The following is a 17,088-nucleotide window of genomic DNA, read 5'->3' as shown; positions in this document are numbered from 1 at the left end:
GTGCCATCCAGAAATTAGCCCTTCAGGAAGAAAGGAAAGGATGCAGTTGCCTGTTGATGGCTGAGGGACAACCAGGGACAATCTGTGACTGTTGGTCTCAGGCTTCTGTGATTCTGTAGCATGACAGCAAGAGAAACCACGTTGATCCTAGAATTGGTATATTCTTTACAGTTTTGCTTTGGTTGGCCCTGGTGATAGCCCCCCAAAAATCATCTCACTTACCATGTTTAGGACAAGTGGTAAAGCATCCTTTAGACCCTACGCCTAAACTAAATTTCTGAACTGGTAAGCTGTCAAATAGTAAAGAATGATTTAATTTATCTTCCATTCACACAGACTCTTCTCCTAGGAGAATGGGATCAACTCCTATGACCTTGACTCTTAATACAAAGATTCCTTAGGGGTTTTGCTACCAAAGTTAAAACCATGCATTTTAAGTGTAAGCTGGTGTTTTGATTGATGGTCAATGACTAAAATCCCTCAAAGTATGGCCCTTACTGCAAGATAGACTTAATTTCAAATTTTCTCTGAGTCACAACCACTAGCTTTGCAAAATGACTTGCTGTCAAGTTGCCTGTGTTTTATATCATTAATTTCAGCCAGTTGCCTCCAGCTACAGAATACTGGTCTCATCAGTTTGAACATGCAAACATGAGACTGACTGACAACTAAAGCACTCTTTAAAAATCTAATGCACTAAACATTTCATCTCGTTATTTTCAAGGGAAATATCATCAAGAATTGTGATAAATTCCCATTGTTTTCACACATATTACTTTGAACTTTTCTTCTTTGTAGCCCATTAAGTCCACATAATAAAGAGTGTCTCAGCAGCCCTTTGCTTTTACACCCACCACATCCAATTATTTGGAAAATGAATGTTTTGGGGCGCCTGGGTGGCTCAGTCGTTAAGCGTCTGCCTTCAGCTCAGGTCATGATTCCAGGGTCCTGGGATCGAGCCCCGCATCGGGCTCCCTGCTCTGCGGGAAGCCACTTCTCCCTCTCACACTGCCCTTGCTTGTGCTCCCTCTCTCGCTGCCTCTCTCTCTGTCAAATGGATAAATAAAATCTTTAAAAAAAAAAAAGAAAATGAATGTTTTCAACATCTGAGGATCAGGTCTCATGGGTCATTTGACGCTGAAATAAAGGTAGAGAGAAAAAGCTTTTCAAAGCAATTGGTATGGATCTCATTGCATCATTTACCATTGGCTCAGAGTGTCTAGTTAATAGGAGCTTCTATAAAACTGCATGCTGCAGCTAAAATTCAACCTTCACTTGCCAAGTTTTTCTAATCCATTTTCAAGTGCACTTGAAACAATTGGAGCATTAGAGGTCCTTATGAAAATCTTCATGTTAATGAGAGATGCAAATCCAAGGTTTGGATGGAACCCAAATAATAGGGGTTTCTAAAAGATTTATAGTTGCAGCATACTTCTTAAGAAAGAGTCCATTAACTAAATTTTAGAGTCTTCAGAAAATGTGTTATAGTCCTTATTTCTGCAATGTTGGTTTTAGCTTTTCTATGATAGGCCAAAGTAGAGACTTCTGTCTCACAGAACTTTCTCTTTACAAAAAAAAAGATCAAAAACTACCATGCCTACTACTAGGTATTTACTCAAAGAACACAAAAATACTAATTCAAAGGGATACATGCTCCCTGATGTTTATAGCAGCATTATCTACAATAATCAAAATATGGAAACAGCCTAAGTATCCATCGATTGATGAATGGATAAAGAACATCTGGAATGGAATATTACTCAGCCACAAAAAAGAATGAAATCTTGCCATTTGCAATGACATGGAGAGAGCTAGAGAGTATTATCCTAAGTGAAATAAGTCAGAGAAAGAGAAATACCATGTGATTTCACTCATATGTGGAATTTAAGAAACAAAAACAAATGAGCAAAGGGGAACAAAAGAGAGAGACAGACAAACCAAGGAAGAGACTCTTAACTACACAGAAGAAACTGATGGTTATGAAGGGGGAGGTGAGGGGGATGGGTGAAATAGGTGATGGGGATTAAGGAGACACCTGCTATGATGAGCACTGGGTGATGTATGGAAGTGTTGAATCAGTATATTGTACACCTGAAACTATTACACTGCATGTTCACTAACCGGAATTTAAATAAAAACTTAAAAAAAAAACTACTCTGCTCATACATGCAGCACACTGGGCTTCACCCCTTGTTTTTTTCTATTTTTATTTTCTGCAGAGTTCATATGGTCAACCACAGTGTTGTTCACAAAACAGAAAATTGACCAAGTCAGAGTTTTCACCACCTAACACATTTCTTTTTTTTTTTTTAAGATTTTTATTTATTTATTTATTTGAGAGGAGAGAGAGCACCAGCGGGGTGGGAGGAGCAGAAGGAGAGGGTGAAGCAGACCCCCTGCCAAACAGGGAGCCCAACGTAGGGCTGGATCCCAGGACCCCGAGATCATGAGCTGAGCTGAAGGCAGACGCCTATTAACCGACTAAGCCACCCAGGTTCCCCACAAGACATTTCTTAAAAGTGAAATGGATGCTTAAAAAAATTTAAGCTACATAATGTATAATGTACTCAAGGAATATGAAATAAGTTTAATATTTAGCTAAACCAAACAGGAAGATAAACTTTTGCAAAAGACAATCCAGCAGCATACATTAAGGTAAAAAAAAAAAAAAAAAAAAAAAAAAGAGCTACAAAGCCTTTGAGACACTTTTAACTTAAAAATTAAGTACTATTTATTTGCTATAGGTGCCCACAAAATTTTCAGAAATTGTGTCCCATGTTTCTAAGAATTGTGTGCCACGTTTCTATACCTGATTAGAAAAAAAGTAGAGGGAACAGTAGAGAATGCTAATGGTAATTCTCCTTTACCTACTGGAGAGAGGAATCAGGCTGAGGGTATGGAGAAGTGGCCCCCAGGCCCTCCAAGTTGATGTGAGGTAGGCAATCAGAGACAATCCACACACCTCTGAGCCTCAGACTCAGCAGGGCAGGGGATGACAGTAACAAAACTAGGCTCTTTGAACCTGCCCGTCCTCACTACTTTCCCACAGTCTCTCCGCTATTAGCCTCTCTGGCAGAATGTTGTAGATGTTCACTAAAAAACCAGAATCCTTTCCTCACTGTTATCCTGGACCCATTTTCTTTTTCTCTAATTTTCCATTCCTTTGGGTCTTAAGGGCAGCCCTTGTAAAAAGCACAAATCCTATGGCAGGGGAGATATGACACAGCTCTTGCCACGACAGGTGAAAGGAGGTATGACATTAATAGCTAATGCCTTCCTTAGCATTTTAGCCCTTTGCAGGAGCAAGATGGCAGCCCAGCGAAGAAGGTGAGACCTGGGGAAGAGCATGCCAGAGCAAAGAAGAGACAGCAGGGACTCTGACAAAGAAAAGGATTGTTGTCAAAAACAGTGTGACAATTTTACCATTCTATCAAAACTGTCTTGCATCACCATCTGGCACTGAGCTATGAGCTGAGCAGAAACTTGGTGGGTGAAGAGCCTACGGAATTTGTTCTTCCTGCACATTAAAAATGTCCATAAAAGATTCTATGGACCACACATCAGATGAGGCTTCTATCTTTCTAAGGCCTCCTGACCTCTCCTAATTGCCCTCAATGATAGGAAACCTGTCATCTACCAGAGAATTTTTGAAAAGAAAAAAGCTATCTGATAAGAATTTTCTCTGATGATTCTCTTGAATGCTTCTATATCTTTTTTTCCCCCGAAAAAGTTTGTGTGTGTTTTGCCAATACTGACTTCTAAAGACCATATCATTATCTCCTTACTTGCTTGTCTCCCCAAATGTACAAGATGCTAATCCTCCAACCTCGAGCAAGACTTTTTAAATTTATGCTGAATTGTCTTCAATCCTCTAGAAATAAACAAACAAAAATTCATGAAAGTAAAAAACATGATGGACATAAGAAAATATAGCCAACTAGGAATTCAAAATCTGTCAGGTTTTCATGGTATTTCTAAATTCCTTTTGTGAAATGGAACCTGACATAACAATAATCATGAGACCATGTAGTTTACACAGAAAATGGAACATGGATTCAATGTGATATAATAGCCCATATATTTTTCATTATTCATGGAGTAGAACTAACAGCAGCAAAACTGCAGGCAGCCAAAAAAAAAAATGAAACAAAGCAAAACAAAAAACCCAACAACAAAACTAATAATACTGATAATATGAATGATTTCATGAATATAGTAAATCATAACGTTTACTCCAACAACTAAAAATGCAGTAAACACTGCATAGAGAGCTACAAGTTAGATGTTCTCAAAATTTGGACATATGTTCAAGGAAGTAAGACCTTCTAAAATTTCAACTAGTCACATTATTTTAAAAAATAGTCATTAGCATTTATTTAGGGCTCTGAGCTAGGTCTCTTCTCATCCTTAAACTTTATCATGACCTTGAAAATTAGGTATTATTATATCTTCTCAAAATAGGAGGAAATTAAGGCTTAAAAGAGGTTAAGGATTTGCCAAATTTTATTATTATTATTATTAGGTGCCAGGGCTGTTTCTAAGAATTTCTTTAAAGCTGCTCCATAAACAATAGATAAAATGTTATATGATTCCCCACTTAAGATATATCACCCCAATCCAATCAATATGGCCAGAGTATTGGCTTAAGAGCACCATGTGACTGACATAGTGCTAAACACTTCACATACATTTTTCTCATTTAGTCTGTACAGTAACTTTAAGAGGATGTCTTAGTCCCTTCGGGCTGCTATAATAAAATACCGCAGACTAGTGGCTTATAAGCAACAGAAATTTATTTCTCATAGTTATGGATGCTGGAAGTCCAAGATCAGAGAGCCAGCATGGCCTCCTTCAGGATGCAGACTGCTGACTTCTCATTGCACCCCCACATGGCGGAAGAGACAGGGGATCTCCCTGGGGTGTCTTTAATAAGGACATGAATCCTATCCATGAGGGCCCAATCACCTCCCAAAGCTTCCACCTCCTAATACCATCACCCTGGGCATTAGGTTTTCAACATATGAATTTGGGTGGGAGGGGGACACATTCAATCTATAACAGATAGTTACTTATTATTTCTATTTATAAAGATGCGCTAACCAAGACTTGGAGAAGTAGCGTCCCCAGAGGCACACAGCTACTAAGTGGCAAAGTCAGGACTGAACTCAGTCTGTTGGCCTGCAGAAGTCATGCTCCTAAACCACTTTGCAATACCACCTTAACCTCTTCAAGTTGGTCAGCAAATGAAGAAGTAAATTGTCTTTTATATAACAAAAGTTGAGCTAAATGCCTGAAGAACAACCAGTTAATAGCAATTGGGTAGTTTCATCAGTCCTACTATGTAGAGAAAGTGCATGACCCCCCTTCTTTTCTTTATATCATATATTCCTAGAATTGAAGAAAATCAGATACAATGAAAATGAAATACTTACTCTAATTCCATCTTCACCAGAACTTTCCCATTTGTAACTTGCTTCCCTGAGTAGATTTATACAAAGAAATTGAGGTACGCTCTGCAGAGATGACTAGTCTATGTATCTGGAAAAGTTTATCTTCCCTTGCAAATGGTTTAAATGGTTTATAAATCCACACCCTGTGCATTGACTCATTGTGAGCAAACCACTAAAGATAGTATACCCCTGGATAAACCGAGAAAAACCAAAACCAAGTTTCTGGACCAGCAAAACTGTGGATGAAATCATGGGCCGTGAATCCAATAGAATAGCTAGTTTAAACAGCCACTCAGGGGGCGCCTGGGTGGCTCAGTTGGTTAAGCTGCTGCCTTCGGCTCAGGTCATGATCCCAGGGTGCTGGGATCAGCCCTACATCGGGCTCCCTGCTCAGCGGGAAGCCTGCTTCTCCCTCTTCCACTCCCCCTGCTTGTGTTCCCTCTCGCTGTGTCTCTCTCTGTCAGATAAATAAATAAAATCTTTAAAAAAAAATAAAATAATAAAATAAACAGCCACTCAGTATCCCCCAGAGCAAAGTACAGTGGTTTTAAAAGAGGGCTCTGGAAGTGAACTCTCAGTTTTGAATTCTGGCTCTGATATTTAGTAGCCATGTAACCCTGGGAAGCTGTTTAGCTTTACTCTGCTTCAGTGTTCTTATCTATAGAATGGGAATAACAGAAATCTTATAGGGTTCTCATAACTTCATATGGTATCCTAAAGCTTAAATGAGTTAATAATGAAACTTTTATAACAGTGCCTGGCACATACTTATTTCTCAAAAATCTAGTTATTATTATTATCTCTTAGGTCCACAAGCAGCTCAGTCTTTATTTATTAGCCAGCCATCCTATGAAATCTTCAAACATTTTTTGGGTTTATTTTCATTTCTGGGTCTCTGTGAAGTGACAACTGACAGAGAATGCTACTTCTAGTTATGCCTCATTCAACCACATATTCAGCCAACCTAAAACCAGCTTTTCAATCCTCAGTGATCAACCTGTTAAAAAAACAGGTAGTTATTTTAATTCCTTAAATTGAATCAAATTCTATGTTACAAAGTTGAAATGAAACAGTCATACAATCTCTTTCCCTCACTTAAAAGTTTAGTGGCTGAAACAAGAAAAAAATGCTGGCTTTATGTTCCATTAAGATGGTGATCAACAAAATCCTTAACCAAATATTTTGAATACCTCTTAAAATAGGATAGAGCAGATATTTAATAAACTCAGAGGCTTTCAACTCTGGGACTAACCCCTTGACAATTTCAATGTTTTGAGTGTAGTTGTGAAGGAAAAAAAAAGTGTTCAAAACTACAATAGGGCAAACATGAAGATAGTCTTAAAGCAGTTTAAAAATCTAGTGTAAAGTTACCTTTGAAAAAACACACTGCCAAGGAAATATATACATGTTTTATATCTATTTATTTAGCAACTATGGATGTACATGATTTTTACCACAAGATGTTAAAAGTAGTTAGCTCTAAGAGATTTTTAACTATCTGCTTTATGCTTTCTAAACTGTCCTCATTTTAGATAAGATGTAAACTATAATTTTAAAAAAAGCTATTTTCATTTTGGAAAAGAGAGAAATATGAACACTAACAGAATTTTTTGGAATCATCCACATTCTAATGTATGACAGAAATATGAAATGATACTTTTCCTCTCAAATAATCAATGTGTGATCATTGATGGTCTGGCCACTTTGTGAGCCCTTGGAAGGGTCAGATGGAAATGACCTGGAATTAGGTGGTATCTATGAAATCAAAACACTTTAAAAAACAGGCTGTTAGATTACCACCCTCTTACTGTAGATTATATACTCTGAACTGATCACAAACTAGAGGGCAGTTCGTTGGGGGTATCATTCCTTTCCAAAGTATGCTAGCTAGGATCACTTTAAAATACCACCGAGATAAACAATGTCTTTCACTTATGAATTCCAACTGATTGCCAGGGAACTTTAAAGTCCTAGCAACACTGTTGCTATAGCAATGCAACCTGATTAGATATTCTTAGCAACCAGCCACAACTCACACCCACAGTCCCTTCATTTATTCCAAGAAGAATAATGTTGACATTCCAATTTTTAAAATATTCAGATCTCAGTGATAGACATCTATGCTTGAGAGGCCTGTGAGACCCAGTGGAATAGTGAGTTAATAAATAACACACCTGGGTCTTGAACACATCCTGTAGGTATACAATAAACACGTAGAAAAGTGTATTGTACATAGTAGTAAGTAAAGAAGGATTTCATTTGGCCCTAGGAGTATATATATATGTAAATAATGACAGAATCCTTGAATTTCATATTGTAGTAGCTGAAGTGTACATGCTTTTCAGACAAATTGTATATCCTTTCATAGTGAATTAACAGAGATGATAAAATTACATTTGCAACAACAAACAGCACCAATTTGACATTTTGATTCTAACGCTCTCATCAGAACTGGCATCACACTTGAAAAACCACAGGTACTATTGAGAAAGGGGTATGATTCATCATAATTGTGGCCGTGATATCACACATGCTTAAGTCAGAGCTGGTGTGAGGGACTGTTGAGTTACTGCTCTGAAGGGAAGGATCTGTCACATTCTGAGCAGAAAAAGATTTGAAGACTAAATTCCGGAGTTATCCTGAGGCTGATCTTACTCAGGAAGGTCAGATGCATGATCAGATCTATGGAGGCTCAGAGAAGACAATGGCGGCCTGGAAATCTGCAAATATGACCCGTGCTTCTACAATTAGATGAAGGATGCTTTTCTATAAGCACAGATCCTGAATCATTCTGTTTTGACGTGGAAAATAAACCCAATACATTCTCCCCTCCCCTGAGTGGCTACATTTTAATGGTTAATAATCCAATCTCTCTCTATATGTGATTTCTATTACAAATGGAGAAGAGGAGTGAAAGGGAATTAAGGCGAAAACCAACCAGAAGCAAAGATATGCTTTATTGTTGTTGTCATTGCCCTTAAAAGTTATTAAATTTGAGCCATGGGTATGATGTTATGAAAATAATTACTCTCAGCTAAGCTACAGAATTAGGAAGCCCTTTTGAGAGGTCCCCAATTTTGGTAACTAACTTTAAAATATCAAACATAGGTGGCGCCTGGGTGGCTCAGTCGTTAAGCGTCTGCCTTCGGCTCAGGTCGTGATCCCAGGGTCCTGGGATCGAGCCCCGCATCGGGCTTCCTGCTCTGCAGGAGGCCTGCTTCTCCCTCTCCCACTCCCCCTGCTTGTGTTCTCTCTCTCGCTGTGTATCTCACTCTGTCAAATAAATAAAATCTTTAAAAAAAAAAAAAAAAATATCAAACATATATAAAAATATGCATAAAAAAATTTTTGTACACCCCCTATATAACAATTCAATGCTTCCTAAGAAAATCATCAGTAATGTGTACAAATACACAGCTAGAAGAATGTTCATCTCAGCAGGCTAAAATAACAACTTAAGTGGAGACAGTCTAAAAATATAAAAATGTGGCATTAATTATGGTGTTTTGTATCATGAAATATCATTTCACAATCCCCCTTACCTATGATCTTGAAACCTAAAAAGTGCAAAAAATCCAAAGTTTATATAAAACTTATTTGGCAGAAAAACCCAATCTCACTAGAACTCATTTGACACCAAAACCTAATTGGAAGTGAGACTATTCAGAGGATTTATTTATCTCACACAGTGTGATTATTCTTATGCTTCACTGCAGAAATATTCATGTGTTTGATTACAGGGTGCTGCTCCAGACACTGCTGAAAATGTTATCAAATAAATGTACTTAACTATAATATTTCAAAAGTTCAAAAATTCTGAATTCTAGGGGCACCTGGGTGGCTCAGTCAGTGAAGCATCCAACTCTTGATCTCAGCTCAGGTCTTGATCTCAAGGTTGTGAGTTCAAGCCCCACATTGGACTCCACATCCAGCCTACTTAAAAAAAAATTCTGAATTCTAAAATATCACCACAAGAGCTCTCTATAAGCACTATGGACATTTATATTTAGTGGAAAGGGGCAGGTTAAAAACTGTATATATCTAGCATCCTCTCTACCTGAAATATTCTCTCCCTGACTCTTACATGGTTTGTTCCTTCTCATCCTTCAGGTCTGAACTTACAAATCTCCTCCTAGAGTTGGTTCCCATCTACCACGTCTAAAGAGGACCCCTGGGTTTACTCTCCATCTCATGTGCTGTTTATTTCCCTCATAGCACTTATCACAACCAATGATGAACTCATTTGTTTCTTCACTTGCATATCCAGTGACTATCTCCCCCAACTAGTGCCAGGGCAGAGACCTTATTTGTCTTGTCAACTAAAGTTCACAGCATCTAGCACCTAGTCTGTGCTCAGCATATATTTGTTGAATGAATAACTGAGTAAACAAATGAGTTTTTGTAAATATGTGTGCATTAAAAGATGAAAAAAGACCCAATTTAACAATTTGGTGGAAGTAGGTAGGGGTGTTCCCCCCCCGGGGGGGCTTATCTTTATGTTTGAAATTTTCTGTGAGAAAATAGAGAGAACCATTTTTAAGTGATCAGTATATTACTGATTGAATTGATTCACATTACACCAAACACGTCTCTCAAAGCACTTATCATTACAAAAAGTACCCAATCTTCCTGCTATCAAGAATGTCTTCAGTCAAGATCACACAGAGCAGTTCTTTCAAAATGAGAAAGCAGGCAAAATAAAAGTGAAAGATAAAAGTAAACCCCAGTAGAGGTTCCACATTTCTTCTTTTGCTTCCACCATGTGTGAATTATTATGTTATTTGTTCTTCTGTCTAATTCTCAAGCCAAAGTGCTGCCATATTGTACCACGAGCATAGCAGGGTGTGTGTATGTGCGCGTGTGTGTGTAATCTCTCCTAACAATGAAGCCTTGGAAAACAGGGAATCTAACAAATCTTTGGGTTCATTTATGAGGATAAGATGAAAATTAGAAGCACATACCTACTTTACTAAGGCAAAACATTTCTTCAATATACAATTAAGTATTTCCAAAAATGATTTATCACAGTGAGTTACTGTGGATTATGTTACAAAGGACATATGACAACCAAATGCTAGAAATTCCAAATCCATTCCTAAGACACTTTCTATCCTCAGGAGAGGTCCAGCACTGAGCAAGAGAATGCACCAGGCATCCTCTGACCCAACTGTAGTTTCTAGAACTACAGGATGTTGGGAAACAGAAAAGTATGTCAGTTACATTTACACAAAACATTCTCAATATGTTTTTCTTCAACCTCCAGACATGTTTTCAGGTAAACTACCTTTAAATTTCCTGGTGTTTGCAGACTTTTTGCATACTCTGTTTTGTATTTATTGTGCCTTTTCCAGATTAACAATTGGGCCCTTTGCTTTAAATCTGGAGGTACTTCAGCAAAAAAAAAAAAAAAAAAAAAAAGGGATCTGGAGAATGAAGAAACACACACTGAATCCATAAAATATAAAAATAACTGATGTTGGGCACCTGGCTGGCTCAACCCATAGAACACGTGACTCTTGATCTCAAGGCTGGGAGTTCAAGCCCCACGATGGGCATAGACTTACTTATAAAAAATAAAAATAAAAATAACGAATGTGTTTCTAAAACAATTCCAGACTTGGAACTCCAACACTGGAGTTTCCAGAATACATTTAAACCAAAGAACAGCCTGGATTTGCCATCATTGTGAGGAATCCACTGGACACCACCTCCATCTCACTTAGCTTTTACTCTAATTCCAGTAGCAGCTCCAAGAAACAAAGCAAACAAACAAGCAAAAACCCCCACTAACCAGAACAGTGTTCCCCTTTCGCTGCATCTCCGCGCGTTCATAATTTAAAATCTTGGGTTCAGGCACGGTGGAAGAACCAGCTCTTGACAGCCCTCCAAGTATACTTCTGTGGGCAGGTGTGTTTTATTGTCATTTAAAACATGCTGGTTAGGACAAATTGAATTCTTTCTCTGAGGCCCCTTAAGTGAGGCAGCTGAAGATCAGCAGCTGCAAGTTTTTTGCTTTATTCCCCAGCTTGTCTTTGTTAGCTCTGGTCACTGAGCCCTTTTCCCTAATGAACAGGCTCAGTCTGTGGGGCAGCTGGACCAGATTGCTCCTATTCACCACTTAGACATGCAATACAGAATCACAGAGCCAAATCTGCCGACAGCCAGCAAGGATTGTGCTTACTTGAAGTAAGGGAGCATCTGAAATACTCGATAATAAAATCACTCCATGAATGATCCAAAATTGAAAATGACCCCGTGATTCAATCATTTTCCCCCTATGTTCTCCAAATAGTATTTGGATACATTTATTCCACATTAAGACCCCCAGTAACAAAGGCCTATTTCAGGGACCCCAACTTCATCACAAGCATGAATTAAACTGAAATTCTTACATCACCTGCTCTATTTTGTTTTTTGTAAGTGACTTTCAAAATTTCAGCCTAAAAGTGGCTTATAATCAGAGGTCACAAATATTCTTTCTGGTATGAGAATTAAATTTCCTGTCTAAAAACTCCAGTCCTAACTAAAACTAAAATAACATTTCCACTGGCATATCAAAACTAAATTCTAAGGTCAGTCTTGCAAAAACAAACAGATGGTGATCATGTGAGGTTTTTCTCTAACTACAAATGCAAGACTTATGTACAACAAACTCCACTTAACTGCTTTTAAGACGCAATAAAGTGTAGCACACAATGCTTTATGCAGTGTCTAGGGTCCTGTGCCAATGAGAAATCCTGAAATCACAACCTGCGTTTATTTCCATTAAAAACGTAGTTTAAAAAGAAAAACAAGAAAATTCCACTCAGAGAAAAAAATGCAAAAACTTAATAAGTGAATGGTGTGGGTACGATATTGCCAGGATAAATCTACTATAAAACGTAAGAATTAAAACTGCATATAATGGTGGTTCCAAAGATGAAAATGTATGCTGTTCCTGAAAATGGAAGATTACAGAGGAGATGAACTGGAATGCGTGAACTCAAGAGCCTGGATTTACACGGTCTTCAGAAACAGCACTTTGCAATTCCCGAAGGCTGCGTTTGCATTTTTTTTTTTTTTTTGATGCCACATTACAACAATATGACAGTATTGTCTCATATTTAGTTTGCAATCCACTTTAATGCTGGCGTTCATTTTAGCTATACTTGTGCTTGTATAACATTGTCTTATTTATTCACTTTCATCTCTTTGCTTCTGTTTTTAAATCTTAATGCTGTACTTCAAGGTACAAACTCCTTCAGCATCAATACATTCAGTATACATGTTCTGTTTGGCAGCCCATGTCATTAATTAGATGCAGTTGATTCTACATAATATTTCCTTACATCGAAGTCTCTGAGAGTTCTTTCTCTGAGGAATAGTTTTCTTCTGGGATGGGGAGAATAAAACACTCTCAAAGAAGCACATGGGAAAAAAAGACATCCCTACCCATTTAGGCACATGGTACTCTGGGTATCCTATAATGGAACTATTGATTATACACATTGTGTAGCTGTCAGGTAAAAGGAAATCTTTGGGGACTCTGTGGCCAGGGCCAGACTTAGCCACCTGCTTCTCCAGGACAGCACAGCATGTAGCCATATGTGTGAGAACTCCATTCTGAAAAGCTTAATGCTTACTCTGCTCCCCAGAGGCCAAGATGAAGGTCAAATATTTATACTAACAGCTCCACAAAACCATCAAGTCAGGTAATTCCATATATTACATATATTTTTTATTTTTCTTATAAGCTAAAATAAGTGAACATTTGATCAAAGCAGCTACCCTAAAGACATAATTGATTTAAAAAAATAAGTGTTTTGGAAAAGCAATGCATAATATATAACCAATGTATGTTGCATCAGTAATTTTTTAAGGCCATTTACTTTCTCAGACTAAATAAAATGCTAGCATTTCAGTTTCAAAATAGAAAATCAAAGAGTAAACATTTTCCTTCTAAATTTTCTACTAATTGTTAGCAATTTTCAACGTATGTAGTTTCTAGAGAAATGTATTTGTCAGGTTCACAGTGGATTCATGACAAAGTCCTGTATGTTTGAAAGAAAGTGTAGGGAGAACCTAGACCAAAAGATGGTGAAATGATGATTTTTTTAAACAAAAGTTCATTTAATTTTTAATTTAAAAATTTACTTACATTTTAAAATAGGAAATACCTTAACACAGTCCCAGATATATCTGTGAATTAAATCCTTACACATAGAATTGCTGGATGAAATCGTTGGATTTATAATTTTGATAGGTATTATCGAATTTCCCTCTATAAAAGTTGTACCCATTTACACTCCTACCAACAATCTAAGAGAAAAGATTGTTTTCCCACATCTTGTAACACAAAATTTTTTCATATTTACTAATCTGAAAGATAATAAATGGTATCTCAATGTATTTCAATGTGTACTACTCCCGTGAGTAAAGTCATACTTTTTTTCTTATGTTGAAGAGACACTTCTATTTCCTTTTCTGTTAACTATCTCCTCATTTATTTTACCTATCTTTATTTGTTCATAGGTCTTTTTCTTATTGATATATGAGAGCCCTTTATATATTAGGTAAATTAGCCCTATGTCTGTGATATGGGTTATTTTCCCCTGATTTGGAGATTATTTCTTGAATTTTCTTTATGGTAATCTTTGCATGCAGAAGTTATTTACATGTAGTTATCAATTTATCAAACTTCTTTCTTATGGCTTATTGTTTTTATGTCATATAGTTAGAAAGCTTTTCCCTACTTTCCTTTGGCTTACTGAAATATTTCTTTTATGCTTTCATTCTTCACATTTAAATCTCTAATTCAATGCTATCTATTGTGGTGTCACATAAGATTACTTTTTCAAAATTGATCATAGTCTGTATAGCAATTATTGGTCTCTAGAGACTTGAGATGCTACCTTAATCATATACTCAATCCTCATATGTATCCCAATCTATTTCTTGAGCTTCTATTCCCTTCCATTGGTTTGTATCTTTTTCTATTCCAATACCATGTTCTATGTTTCTAGTGGTAAAATATTTTTAAATATCTAATACTTTAAATATCTAATACTTTAAATATCTAATATAATATTTTAAAATATTTGAAATATCCAGGCTAGCCCTCTTCCCCTCACATATTATTCTCCTTTTCCAGCAATTTTTGGTCAATTTTTGATTCTTTATTTTTCATTTGAATGTTAGATTCAGTTTGTCAAGCTCAAAAAAATAAAGAAAAAAACCAGTAATATTATTTTTGGAGGCATGTTAAATATACAGATTAACTTAGGAAAAATGTATATGGTACTGAATTTTCCTATGTGAAAATATGGTGTGCCTTTCCATTTGTTCATGTCTTCTTTTGAGACCTTGGGAATACATATAAAACTTTTTCATAAAATATATATATATAAATACATATAAAAACTTTTTCATTTCTCATTTTGTTTATTCCTAGTCATTTTATCTTTTATGTTGCTATTGTAATTGAGGATACAAAGAAACTGCAAGATAAGATTTCCATACACAAATAAAACACACAGGTTACTAAAACCATAAAATAAAATGCAATATATGCCATAAAAAACTCAGTAAAAACATGCTACAGGAATGGGATCATGGAGATGACTGCAGAGAAGAGTGTCACCTGCGGGATAAATAGGTGTCTCCCAATAGACAAAGAGGCAAAGTCACTTCAGACGGATGGAGGAATTTGTACAGAACCACAGAGGCCTGAGAGAAAGAGATAACTTGATGTACTGCAAATAGTTTCCCCAGAGCAAATCTGTCAGACTCAGATGGAGTGGGAGGAGATGAGGCCGAAAAGGTGGACAAGGGCCCCAATCACAACGGGGATTTATGTCTTGCCAGGGGGTTTGGGCTTTACGGACACTGAAGGGTTATAAACAGACAGGGTCGGAAAGTGCCCTAGAAAGGGTCTACCCGGGTAATTAGGAAAACAGAGGTCATTTCAATTTTCAAGGTAGGTAATGACAAAGGTCTGAAATAAGGAGATCAAGGAATGGATTAAAGAGATGCTTAGGAAGTACAATTTTAGGACTTATAAATGATAGAATATGGAAAGTAAGAGAGAGGATTCCAGCTTTTTGGCGTGAGCACATGCCTGGCCAGGATTAGAGAGAGAATGTCAAGGAGATAGACAAATAGAGGGAATGGAAACACACTGTTACAGTCAATATACTCATTTGGTTGATGGTTTATCTCACATTCACCCTGAGAGCTGAGGGAGAGGACAGAAGCCTGACAAGGGAACACTAGGAAATCTCAAATGCTGAGTGTCAGGTGGAGAAAGGAAATCCTTGCAAGGCTGACTGAGGATGACCAGACTAATAAGTGGGATTTACTCAGTGGTGTCCCTGAATCCAGTACAGCATCAAATTCATAAAGAATGAATGGTCACTAGAATCAAAGGTAAAATAATATTTGAATAACATTCACCTAACCAAAAACATAGGGACACTTGACATGCTTTGAATCTGGGGTGGAAAGGAGAAATCTTAGTTAAATATTTAGTAATCTGACACATTCCTAGAATATTTGAGAATACATCAACCATTGATCACAGTCTTCCCTTTGGAAGTTTTGCTTTACAATTCATGTTTTTTTCTTTACAATTAAGGTATTTTTATTAATAGTCAATTATAAAGGTTTACATTATTATTAAGGAAAAGTGAAAGGAAGCAAGAAAATGCATTGAAAAGGAGGAAGATGTTCAACATTCATCTCAAACATGAGCTCAAAATATTGTAAAAATTATTCCTGTGTCCTCTGTAAACAGAAAAAACAGTATTAAAAAAAAGTAGCCATTCTGGGACACCTGGGTGGTGCAGTTGGTTAAGCAACCGACTCTCGGTTTCAACTCAGGTCGTGATCTCAGGGTCTGGAGACTGAGCCCTGAGTGGGGCTCTGTGCTCAGCGGGGAGCCTGCTTAGGACTCTCTCCCTCTCCCTCTGCTCCCCCCGACCCCTGCTCTCTCACACTCTCTCTCAAATAAATAAATAAATTTTTAAAAAAATAATAAAAGTAGGCATTCTTCCTCACAGCGATGACAGTATGGGTAATGAGGAGGATGATGATGAAATCAACGATCCTAATGTCATTGTTAGTCAGGAAGCCTGTAACGAGGACCCATGTGAAGGTACTGGGAGTTTTGAGTGGATTGACCAGTAGTTGACCTGAACCACCTACACTTTCTCACCAGAACCTGTGGCCATACATCTAGTTCTCCTGGTTTACTCAAAATGTAACTCTAGCTAATATATTCAGTTTTTCTCAACTTCTATTCTTACGGATTCTTCGTATCATTCTACATCCCTGAAAAATTTGAAGCTCACTGATCAGATTACGTTCCTCCATAAACACATTGGCCAGTATAGTATGATGGGGAAAATATTGGACAGTAAATTAAAAAGCACAAACTTTGAGTCACCTGGCTGGCTCAGTCAGTAGAGCACGTGACTCTTGATTGCAGGGGTATGAGTTCAAGTCCCACGCTGGGCATAGATCTTACTTAATTTTTTTTCTAAAAGGAAGGAAATTTTTTTTAAAAGCAAAAAAAAGGAAGGAAGGAAGGAAGGAAGGAAGGAAGGAAGGAAGGAAGGAAGAAAGAAAGAAAGAAAGAAAGAAAGAAAGAAAGAAAGAAAGA

At 37.2% G+C, this 17,088-nt stretch overlaps 1 protein-coding gene across 3 annotated transcripts in view; it reads right to left on the bottom strand.

The window, feature by feature from the left end:
• Positions 1-17,088, bottom strand: part of ANK2 (ankyrin 2) — a 633,020-nt gene that overhangs the window by 351,391 nt on the left and 264,541 nt on the right. The window contains exon 1 of one of the 3 annotated variants that reach the window (XM_032401024.1): positions 5,433-5,458. The exons of the other annotated variants lie outside the window; for them this stretch is intronic. Coding sequence (XP_032256915.1) covers positions 5,433-5,443 — 11 coding nt within the window. The 5' untranslated portion in view covers positions 5,444-5,458. Of the gene's footprint in view, positions 1-5,432; positions 5,459-17,088 lie in introns of those variants that run through there. 3 annotated transcript variants of the gene reach the window in all.

This window comes from Phoca vitulina, unplaced genomic scaffold (assembly GCF_004348235.1).
Source record: "Phoca vitulina isolate PV1807 unplaced genomic scaffold, GSC_HSeal_1.0 scaffold3, whole genome shotgun sequence".
Taxonomy (NCBI): Eukaryota; Metazoa; Chordata; class Mammalia; order Carnivora; family Phocidae; genus Phoca; species Phoca vitulina.
This window is presented reverse-complemented; position numbering and strand designations above follow the sequence as displayed.